Consider the following 12813-nt stretch of genomic DNA (forward strand, 5'->3'; position numbering starts at 1 on the left):
GAACGTTCATCAGCATTCTTTACAAGGCAATAAATCAAAAAAACAAAGTTCCACTTATTGCAAATGATGATTCACTGTTTTTTTTTTTTTTTTTTTTTTTTTTTTGTCTGCTGCTGATGATAACACTTCTAAACATGAACTTCATAGCAAAAACAAAAAAGAACACCAAAAGTAAACACATTTACCCATAGTGCAATACCATTATGCTTATCTAAATTGTTGTCTGCTGCCACTGTGTTTAATAAACACATAACAACAACAGCGAACTAAAACAAAACCAAAACAGAGTTATGCGTTATCGCTTGTTTGCTTACCTCCAGTACGACTGCCTCCAGGGCAGGTTGTGAGATATTTTTCATTGTGGTATGATTGAGTTTGGGCGCACTGTCGGCACGATTCCGACCCAATGATTGATTCGACGTACGGTTGTCGGCCTTACTCAGTACCGAATTATTTGAGGATTTGTGATTTATTTCCAGTGCTGAGCGTAAAATGTCAACCTTGGAGGCACTACCGATGCCATGCTTGGGCACACGTAATGACTCCACATTATAACTGCTGCGACGTATTGATAAATGGTCGTGGATGTCACCCTGCAAGCATAAAAGAACAAGAAGAAACAACAACAACAATGATAAAATATAACAATTCAAAACAAAAATTCCACAGCAACTCAATGGTTGGTGGTGGGAGGTAATTTAAACAAAACCTAGCCCAGGGCTATCGAATGAGATTGGAAAAAATGAAAATTAATGAAACAATGAAATGCCAAGGAACGTTTCATTTCACAATGATGCACAAAATTCCATTAGTGGGAATTTGCATAACAGCAAGTCATGGTGGGTGTCGCATCATTGTCATCATCGTTCTCACCATCATCACAATCACATCCAATAGCCATTGGCTACTTACCCTTGAACCCCGTGGCAGTGAAGATAAACTGCCAATTTGATTGTATTTTATCATTAGACTCAAACGTTCCAATGACATGGAGGTACCCTGCTCCTTTGTTGGTGGTTCGGTTAACTTTTCCGTTTCACCTGCCTCCACAGCTTCCACCGCCTCCACTTCATCTTCGGTGTCATCCATATTGTGATCGAATTTACGCAACCATACCAAGTGCAGAATACCATAGGCAATGCCACCCACCACAGCCAGCAAGCCCATATAACGGAAGGCATCACGTGTACCAAATTGTCCGATGAGCAGGCCACCAGTAAAGGAACCACTACCACGGCCTATAAAGGAAAAAATGGAAGAAAAGAAAATTTAATGAATAGCGAACCATGCAAAATTAATGAAATTAAGAAGAACTTTTTCAGTGGAAATCTTACGAAAGGAAATTTAAGCAATTTTATTAAACCGATACGAATAATTTAATATTAATCTGAAATATAAAATATTGTACATTGGTGAGGCAGGACTTAATGTTCTATGACTTATGGTTTTTTCGATTTAAAGGGCGTAGAAATAAGAAATAAATAGATTCAAAGGACCTACACCTGTTCAAGAAATAATGAAGTTTTAGCTTCAGCATGGAAATCTGAAAGACATATAAGGAAACTATGAATTGGACTTGGTCTCGGGTCATTGATCCGGGAAGCATGATCTAACCCACGAAACAAAATATATCGCTACAATCAAGACCACATGTAGTTCCTTAGGTAAAAATTTAAAAACTAACGTAGAACCGGCTTAAAAATAAAAAATCTTAAAGTAAAAAATCGTTAAGTTCGGCCGGGCCGAACTTTCTATACCATCCACCATAAAATATTTTTAAACAAAATTGAATAATTAGTAATGCCTAAATTATCTAATCTAAAAAATGCGTTCAATATGGGGCCTATATCAAAGGGTGGGCTAACTCAAAGGGAAAAATCGATGTCGGATTTTTTTAAGATTGCAAAAGTCTGAGCACAATTGGAAGATGTTAACACGTGCAACTGGGGCCTCAAAGTATCCATAGTAATTTTTATGGGACCAACAGTGAATTTTCGCGAAACTGCTTTAAAGACCGAACTTATTGTCCAATCGCAGAGAAAACTTTTACCAGTTCATTTCTGTGGCTAAAAAAGTAACCCTACAAAAACTTTTTGAAAATCTAACAAAACTAATCATATTAAGGAGCTGCCGCCTAAAAAAATCTGACATCGGTTTTTTGAAACCACCCTAGTGTGGACATATATTGACAATTTTTGGTGGAAAAGTTTTGTGACAGCAACATGTGAGTGGACATAAAATGTCAAATTACGGGTAGTTATATCAAACAATGTAGTTAAGTTGTAGCAAGTTGGGTCATGAAATAACACGGTGTTCTTGAAACAAATTAAAATGGAATGTGCTTGCACCTGCGAAGTTTTTGCAGATTCTGCAACTTTTGTCGTAGGTTTTATCGTATTTGAGACATAGAAGTTCAAATTGGGACAATTCAAATTCAATTCAATTTTGTATCGTCTCCTAATAAAACAATGTCATGACTGCAATTTCCCAACTTAAAATTATATATCCAGTCTTAAAGAGATTTTTCACAGCTATAAGATTTCCTCAGGACACATATCGGTAAGACTTACCGCATTGAAGCAAAATAACGAAACCCTAACAAAAAAATCAAAAAATGTAACCTGAGCATCTTTATCTCAAAAATGGTACAATCTGGGAACAAATCATAAACACCAATCCTCTATAGAATTTTCACAGCTACAACATTTTCTTTAGCTTCATTTCGATAGGACATGCGGTTTCCAAGCAAAATCGCGGAAACCTAAAATAAACCTAAAATGTGAATTTTGACCGCGATTTATTTAAAAATCCCAACAGCAATTATTTTCTTGTTTTTGGATTTTTCTAATCTATCAACATTGCTGTTTCAGAATTCACAAAAACGTCCCCTGTGTAAGCGTTTTTCATTAGAAGTTAGTTAAGGCGCACCCTTCTTGACATTGACATAAGGGGGCTATACAGTCAGTGCATTGTCCCAATTTGAATTTCTGTATCTCAAAAATGGTAAAACCTACGAAAATATTATAAAGGTCAATCTTGTGGAGAATTTTGATAGCTACAACATTTTCTTTAGTTCCATTTTGACATGCGGTTTCCAAGCAAAATCGCAAAAACCTTAACGACCCCTAAAAATGTCAACTTGAATCGCGATTTATTTAAAAAGTGCTCCGGTGATTTTTTTTTTGTTTTTTGACTTTTCTCATCTATGAACATTGTAGTTTTAGAATCTGCAAAAACTTCCCAGGTGCAAGCAACTTCCATTCAAATTTGTTTCAAAAGCACCGTGATAAAGCTAACATTCTCAAAATACCGAAAATCGAGAGGTACCCTTAAATGGGGCCTATACCAAAAAGTGGAACTATATTGAAAATTTTTGGTGGGAACATTTTGTGACTACTGTGAACCTCAGATGTCAAATTACTGAAACCCTCAAAATAGCGAAAATCGGGAGGTACTCTTATGTGGGGGATATACCAAAACATGGACCTATTTAACAGTTTTTGGTGCAGTTGTGCTGTGACCGCTAAGAACTTTAAATATCAAATTACAGCTATTCCGATATAACCCAACTTGACCTGTCTATGAAAAAACGAGTGAGCAAAGGCTATAGTCGGGACGGGGCCGACCATGTCATACCCTACACCACTACCAATGTGCATAAACTTTTCACTAGTAAACATTTCTTTTAGGATATATAATCCGTCTACCACCAAACGTAATATGCCTTTTTCTCTCTGGGAATTCCATAAGCAACCAACATTTCTTGACCATCCGACCTTGCCCATTACCACCTTTAGCGTGATTGCATTTTTTCTTCTATTGACAGGCTTTGCCGTCGGAATACCCCTACTAGAAGCCGATATATTCACAAAGAATAGAACTTTGAATTTGTCTCCACATGAGTTTTCCCACATTCCGACCCCTAAATATTATCCGACTATCACCTAAATCAATAGGCTTCTTCCTCCGTGGGCCCCCATCTACCCCCAAAATTTCGTGACTATCCGATCAAAATTCCAACCTGTAGCGTGATTACAAAAAATGGAAAAATTGGATATATTACTGACTTTTGCGATATCTCGGTTGTTTGCCCACATACACAAACATGCTTTTCGTCAATATAAAGGAGATATTTTCTTCTTCCATTGACGGGCTTTCCTATTGGAATACTCCTACCGAAAGCGGAGATATTCACATAAGAAACAAACGTTGACTTTTCTCCACATAAGCTTTTTGCTTATTCCGACTCCTGAATATTATCCGACTATCACCAACCTTGAAAGGCTTCTTCCTCCGAGGGACCCGCATCAACTCCCAAAAAATTCGTAACGATCGTATCAAAATTGCGATCTGTAGCGTGATTACAAAAAATTCGGAAAATGGGATGCATTACCGACTATTGCGATATCTCTGTTGTTTGAACATCTACGACAACCTACTTTACATCGTTGTAAAGATGATATTTTCTACTTTCCTTGCCAGGTTTTGCTTTTGATATACCTCTTAAAAAACAGAGATATTGGCTTTGAAATAAATCGTTGACCTTTTTTCCAAATAAGTTTTTGCCCATTCCGACCCCTGAATATTATCCGACAATCATCAAAATCAATAGGCTTATTCCTCTGTGGGACCCCCATTAAACCCCAAAATTTCGTGACGATCCGATCAAAATTGTGACCTGTAGCGCGATTTCGAAAAAAAATTTAAAAATGGGATGTATTACCGACTACTGTCATATCACCGTTATTTGGTCACCTACGCCAACCTACTTTGCATTATTGTAAAGGCGGGATATTCTACTTTCATAGTCAGGCTTTGCTTTTGGAAATTCCTCATCCAAAACTGTGATATTCGTCATTATAATTAAAATCGCAAAACTGAAAAGTTGGGTTGAATTAGCGACTATTGCGTTATCTTCGTTATTTGACCACCTATGACAACCTACTATATATCGTTCTATAGATGATCTTTTCTACTTTCATTAGCAGGTTTTGCTTTTGATATGCCTCTTATAGATGCCGTTTGAAAGAAAACGTTGACTTTTGACAAATAAGTTTTATTGCCCATTCTGACCCCTGAATATTATCCGACTATCACCAAAATCAATAGGCTTCTTCCCCTCCGGGACCGTCATCAACCCCCAAAATTTGGTGACGATCCAATCAAAATTGCGACCTGTAGCGTGATTACAAGGTTTAGATGGACAGACGGACAGACGGACGGACGGACGGTCGGACTGACGGACGGACACACATAGCCAGATCGACTCAGCTCGTCGAGACATTCATTTTGGTATATATAAGTATTGGTCTACGACCATTATTTCGATGCGTTACAAACTTTTTGGCCAAAACCAACTTATAATACCCTCCCCACATAGTGGTGTAGGGTATAAAAATACTCGCAAAAATACTGCAAAATCTAGCGCTCTAGCTCAATTTTTGCGGACGCTACAGTGATTACAAGAGACGGACATGACTAGATCGACTGAGAATTTTTTGCTGATCAAGAATAATATATATGTGGGGATTTCTGAGTGAAATCGGACACTTTTTCAAGATGTGTTTTTTTTTGATTTCCTTTATTTTTTGCTGTGGTGATGCTGCTCATTAGCAAAATATTTAAGTATATTTTCAGATCTTTCTACTAACGGTTCCAGAGATATCGCGCCTTAAAAAAGTCAAATTCTGTAAAAACTATGTGCAAAGAAATACTCATAAAATTTTTAATATTGCTCAGCGTTAAGTTCGGCCGGGCCGAACTTGTTATACCCTCAACCATGAACTGTATTGAAGTGAATAGAAACAATTAGTTTAATTTCGTTTTATTACAGGAGTAGTACATATATCTCAACTGATAATACTCCTTTCAAAACAGCTCATATGGGGCGAAATTCTTGTTCTTTCCAAAACATGGACCAATATTTACAATTTTCCGAAATTAAGCGAAATACATAAAATTGGGCAATACCGACTAGACCTAAACCTGGATATTCTGGATTTGGATAGTTAACAACATCGGGACCACCGTTCTATGGAGGCTGTATAAAACGTTGACTGGTACCGATAAATTTTGAGGAGGAATGTTTCTTAACTCCAGCGAAGACTAAATACCAAAAACGTTCAAAATATCGAAAATTGGGAGGGACCTTTCTATGGAGCCTATATAAAAACATGAAACAATACCAGAAAATGTCAGGTGGAAAGTTTTATACCACCAACGGACTATTGAATATCATCCGTTTCGATGAGATATTGATGACACAACTTTCAAAATACCGAAAACCGGGAAAAACGCTTCTATGGGGGTTATTTGAAGAAAAGGGCTTAAACTGATAATTCTCTTATGCAATATTTTATATACCCATGGCAGCTGAAAAACTAAATTTCAGTCATATCGGTGGTATATTGAGGTCACAACTTTCAAAATACCTTAAATCGAGAGATACGGTCCTATGGGGGCTATTTGAGGACTTCGACCTGTACCGGCACATTTTGGGTGGAATGTTTCATGCCCCTATCAAAAACGTAATACCAAATATCAGCTATTTCGGTGTGGAACGAAGACTAACTACCAAATGTCAGTCATTTCGTTCGGATATTCAGCAGTAACCTTCAAAATACCGAAAATCGATATGGAGCTATACCAAAAATAATTCAGGTGGAAAGTTTTATAGCCTCAACGAAGACTAAGTACCAACTTGCAGCCAATTCGGTGTTATAATGAGGCTAAAACCTTCAATATACTGAAAATTCGGATATACCGTTCTATGCGGGGTACATCAAAACGTGGACGTATACCGACAAATTTCTGAGGGAAATTTTTTTAGCCCAGAAAGAGACTAAATACCAAATTTCAGCCACTTCAGTGGAATAAAGATGCTAAACCCGAAAATCGGGCGGTACCGTTCTATGGGAGCTATATGAAGACGTTGACCTATACCGACCACTTTCAGGTGAAAAGTTTTATACCCTTAACCAGGCCTTTGGAGTCGGAGTCTGGAGTCGGAGTCTAGCAAATTTAGCTGGCGTCGGAGTCGGAACCGGAGTCGTGAAAAAAAGCTCGACTCCGACTCCGGGCAACAATCTCTTCCACATTTTTCAAAATTTGTCAAATCAATTTAAATTATTTAATTTAAAAAAAAAACTCTTAATCTCTATTTTGACTACAAAATGCATATCGGAAACATTTTTGGGTCAATCGATTGGAATAATGTTTGCATGTTCCAAATATACTTAGGAAAGAAGAAGATTAGGAAATTAGGAGATTTACAGGCCATTTTATAGAAGATTCACTGGTCTTCTCTTGTTGTTTTTATTAGAAGTCTATGTCTGCTGTGAAAGAACCTGTTGGACTTCTATGAAAGACCTTGTAGAATCCGAGATATTGTCCTTGAAGATGAAGTGTTATGTAGGCAAAAGCCTACAAATGTAAATCAAAATTCTTAACGGTTTGAAGAAAATGACCCCTTTTGACATAAACGGTTCAAGTAACCTTAACCACGAAAGTGTATATTAAGGGGCAATACGTAATTGTGGTCTTCTATCAGGCTGCGGTGTTAAAACATCGTTAATTTTCCATAACTCTAAAAATTACAAGGAGTGTTACCGGTCAGTAATTATGGTAATTTGGTATTTCTTCTCATTGGGTACATAAGTCAAATTCGGAAAATTGTAAATATACTCGTATGTCGGTGTTTAGGTAGAGAAACCTTGTAACGATATCGTCCGATTGCAGTTGCTTTGAAGGGTTTTGCTACATGTTCTGAAGTGTGAAGTATGCTGAAGTGCTTGTTACTTTGTATTCCGTATTGTCAACGAGAAAAAAACGAACAATATATGTAGGTCTACGTTTTGGTATCCTCCCAATGTAATGTATCTTGAAAGTTCAAACTGAGTTGACTGTAATTTAAGTTGTGAATTTTATTTTATCTATTTTCGGAGTCGACTCCGGAGTTGGAGTTGGAGTCGAAGTCGAGAATAAAATTGGACTAGAGTCGGAGTCGGAGTCTGACCAAAAATGGGTCGACTCCGAAGCCCTGCCCTTAACGAAGACTATGTACCAAATTTTAGCCATTTTGGTATTATAATGAGGCTCAACCATTCAAAATACCGTAAATTGGGATGTACCATTCCATGGGTGTACATCAAAACGTGGACCGATACCAATAAATTTCTGGGAAAAAGTTTTGCATCCCAAAGGAGGACGAAATATCAAATTTCAGCCATTTTGGTAGGATAATATAGCTAAAACCTTCAAAATGCCGAAAATTGAAAATTACTACCATATTTCAGTCATTTCGGCGGGATATTAAGGTCACAACCTTCGAAATACCGAAAATCAGGAGGTACCGTTCTATGGGGGCTATATGAAGACGTGGACTTATACCAACAAATTTCCGCTGGAAAACTGCTATTTCCCTGGAATATTGAGGCCACAACCTTTAAAATACCGAAGACAGGTAATTACCGTTCGATGGGGGTTATATGAAGGTGAGGACCTATACCTACAAATTTTTGGAGGAAAGTTGTATACCCCAACGAAGACTAAATACCAAATTTCAGCCATTTCGGTGTGATAATGAGGCTAAAACCTTTAAAATACCGAAAATCGAAATTATGGTAGAAATGTTTCTTAGCCTCTGGAAACACAAAATACAAAGTTACAACCGATTCTGCGGTCAAATGATACTAATACATTCAAAATATTTTAAAGTGACGCGCACTATATAAGGGCGTTTGGTAGAAATGTTTTTTAGCCTCTGGAGACACAACATACCAAATTACCACCAATTCGGTGCCCAAATGAGATTATTACATTCAAAATATCTTAAAGTGACGCGCACTATACATACATATATGGGGCGTTATATGAGCGCTATACTAAAACGTGGACCAGTATAAACAAACTTTGGTAGAAATGTTTTTTAGCCTCTGGAGACACAAAATACCAAATTACAACCAATTCGTTGGTAAAATGGGACAAACATCTTAAAAATTCCTTAAAACGACGACGCGTCACTTTGTATGGGGGCTATACGAAAACGTGAACCTACATAGCCCGCTTTCAATACCATAAGTCCTATGTACATATAATAGATTCTACCTGAATTTCATCCACCTACTTTTTTTTTCGAGTATTTTCATTTTATTCATAAATATTGGTGTACATATGTTATATATTGTCCCAGCGCCTTCTAGGCTTTATTGGGACTAATCGTTTAGAAATTAACATATATGATTTGAACGTGTTTCAATACATGTATAATTTTTTGTTTATTTATTTTTTTAAATTACATCAGAAGCATTTCTGTATTATGCTATAAAAATGATTTTAAATCTCTTTTAAACGTAGATATTCTCACGGGTGCCACCGTGGTGCAATGGTATGCACGCCCGCCTTGCACGCAGAAGGTCGGGGGTTCGATTCCCCGGCCAGGCAATATCAAACATTTTTCAACGGTGGCAAAATACCCCTCAGTAATGTTGGCGACATTTCCTGAGTATTTCAGCCTTGAAAAACTTCTGCATAAGTGGTGTCTTAAGATACGCCGTTCGGACTCTCGATAAACAGTAGGTCCCATATCATTGAGCTAAATATGAATCGGGGTGCACTCATTGATATGAGAGAAGTCTCCCTTGTCCCGTATGGGATGTTGTGGAATAATGTTTTTTGTTGTTATTCTCAACAAATTCTTTAAAAGTTCAATCTGTTCGGACGCTAGAGTGATTTCCACAGACGGACAGACCGACGGACATCGCTATATCGATGTAGAATTGCACGCTGATCAAGACCATCTTTTGGTATAGAGTATAAAAATTGCAAAGTGATATTGGATGAAATTTTCGGGATTTACAATTTTAAATCAATTTTTATCAAAGATTGTACTCTTCGATTTTCTTGCAATTTTTTTTTTTTGTATTAAACTACGATTAATTACAAAAGTCTTAAATCCTATATGGTAGTGGGATTCGAATGATTACTATTTTTTCTTAATTTTTTTAAAATTTGTCGATACAATTTTTCCTTTATAATTTAGTAGCAATGTACCCACTACTTCGTATGCGGAAAGGATATAAAAAGCAAATAAATAATATATAAAATAAAAATGGCGAACACTGAAAATTTTGTTGCACTAATACCAATTTTAATCAATATTTATTTTTATTTTAGTACTATTTGTACCACTTTAGTTCGATTTTCAAAAAGATCAGCTGTATGTCACCCTCACATATTAACAGCAAGACCGACGTTGCACACCAATAATCACCATAATTTCAAAAAATACAGTTTCCAGCACTATCCCTACACGCAACAACATTAAATACTCTTCGTATACTTACGAGTATGCTACGTATTTCGACGACATATATCAACCTTTCACTAACATTAATACAAAATAATAACAGTAACCGTAATTCCAAATCTCAAGATTCCTGCCGTATCCAATTCCAAATAGTACCAAACTTAGTACCATTTCGTACTCCTCGTACCCATAAGTAAGATTTTCGAAAACTACCTCAATCCCGTCACTTTAACAGTAATCTTAATTCCGAGTTTCAGGACTCCAGCTCTATCCGTTAGCCTAAATCCAAATTGTACCAAATTTAGTACTTTTCGTATCCAAAAGTACGAATTTCCAAACCTACCTCTATAAACACTCCAACAGTAATCTTAATTCGGAATTTCAGAATTCCAAATGTATCCGATCACTCAAATACAAATTGTACCAAATTTGGTACCATTTATTACTTTTCGTACCCATAACTAAAAATTTCAAAAACTTCATCAATCCTACACTCAAATAGTAATCCTTATTCCAAATCTCGGGATTCCACCTATATCCGTTCACCCATATCCAAATTGTACAAGATTTGGTACCATTTAGTACTTTTCGTAGCCATAAATACAAATTTTCAAAACTATCTCAGTGCTATGTTCAGACAATAAGCTTAATTCTGAATTTCAAAATTCCAGATATATCCGATCACTTAAATTCGATACGTATCCATAAGTACGAATTTTCAAAACTACCTCAGTTCTATGTTTCACCAATAAGCTTAATTCCCAATTTCAGAATTCCAGATGTGTCCGATCACTCAAATCCAAATTGTACCAAATTTGGTATCATTTAGTACTTTTCGTACACATAACTAAAAATTTCCAAACCTTCATCAATCCTACACTCCATCAGTAATCCTTATTACAAATATCGGGTTTCCAGCTATATCCGTTCACCCAAATCCTAATCGTACCAAATTTGGTACCATTTAGTACTTTTCGTATCCAAAAGTACGAATTTCAGGATTCCAAATGTACCCGATCACTGAAATTCAAATTGTACCAAATTTAGTATCATTTAGTACTTTTAGTACACATAACTAAAAATTTCAAAAAATTCATCAAACCTACACTCCAATAGTACTCCTTACTCCAAATCTCGGGATTCCAGCTATATCCATTAACCCAAATCCAAATTGTACCTTATTTGGTACTATTCAGTACTTTTCGTACCCATATGTACGAATTTCGAAAACGACCTCCATATTTCAATCTTACACACCAACAGCAATAGTAATTCCAAATTTCAGAATTACAACTTTATCGGTTCGCCCAAATTCAAATTGTACCAAATTAAGTACCATTTAGTGCTATTCGTACACATTTCCAAAATCACCTCCTTATATAAACCCATCTTCTAATCCTTGATTTTCATTCCAAATTTTAAGATGTTAGCTCTATCCGTTCACATAATACAAAATGGCACTAAATTTAGTAACTTTTAGTACTTTTCGTACACTTTAAGTTCGAATTTCCAAAAACCCTTTGGTACACTTTTCTAGCTCTCCATCAGTTACCCTCATTCAAAATTTCAGAATTCTAGTTCTTCGCGTTTGTCTAATACAAAGGGTACCATATTTAGTACCTTTTAGTACTTTTCGTACCGTTCTAGTTCGAATTTCCCAAAATCCAGCCTTATCTGACACCTCACACCAACCACCACACACGGTGTCAAGTGAAAGTTGCAAAAAACCCCTATGACACCGTGTGAGGTGGTTGGAGCGCAAGATAACTCACGAACGGATCTGCCGATTTGGTCCAAAATTTGGCCTTAGTAATATTTTGTACAAACATAGTTTAAGTTTGAAGATAAGCAATATCGGTCCACTCCTCCGCGTACCTCCCCGACAAAAGTTCAAAAATGTTCGGAAAAATTGTAATCCCGATAACTCTTGTCCATACTTCTCCGGTCCATACTTTACACATCCTAATATATTCACCAGATATAGATAGATTTTCTCAGGAAGTATGGACTTGCCCCTGATGAAACTTGTACCGTCGTATGGGGGGGCAGAGAATACAAGTTGCTAAAACAAAAATCAAAGCGATTCGAGAGCAGGTCCTAAACTGAACTTATCCGAAATTTTTGTTTGGGAGGTACCCGAAGTTGTGGACCGATTGAGTCCGTATTGGAACCTCATCTAAATCTGGTAGACATTTCACGAGTTACAAATTATGGACCAAATCGGTTGCTTCCTTCAGGAGTTATCGTACGTACAAATTTTCCGAACATTTTCGAACTTTTGTGGGGGAGGTACCGGAAGGAGTGGACCGATATAACCCATCCTCGAACTTAAACTAAGTTTGGACAAATTATTCCGAAAGCCAAATTTTAGACCGAATCGGTTGATCCGTTCGAGAGTTATCGTGCGCTCCAGCCAGCGAGACAGACGGACGGACATTGCTCAATCGACTCCAAATTGTCTGAAACACATTTCGTCCAAACATACTTGGGGTCTTAAACCATTATTT

The 12813-nt window shown here is 36.8% G+C and overlaps 1 protein-coding gene across 2 annotated transcripts in view; it reads right to left on the reverse strand.

Moving 5' to 3' along the window:
• Window positions 1-12813, reverse strand: part of LOC141395246 (uncharacterized) — a 365020-nt gene that overhangs the window by 91112 nt on the left and 261095 nt on the right. For both annotated transcript variants that reach the window (XM_073970877.1, XM_073970876.1), the window contains exons 10-11: window positions 913-1238; window positions 315-593 (exon numbers count right to left, since the gene is read on the reverse strand). In XM_073970877.1, the coding sequence (XP_073826978.1) occupies window positions 315-593; window positions 913-1238 (605 nt within the window). The remainder of the gene's footprint in view (window positions 1-314; window positions 594-912; window positions 1239-12813) is intronic.

The sequence above is a fragment of the Musca autumnalis genome, unplaced genomic scaffold, assembly GCF_047663935.1.
Source record: "Musca autumnalis isolate F117 unplaced genomic scaffold, ASM4766393v1 scaffold_2, whole genome shotgun sequence".
In the NCBI taxonomy this organism is placed as follows: Eukaryota; Metazoa; Arthropoda; class Insecta; order Diptera; family Muscidae; genus Musca; species Musca autumnalis.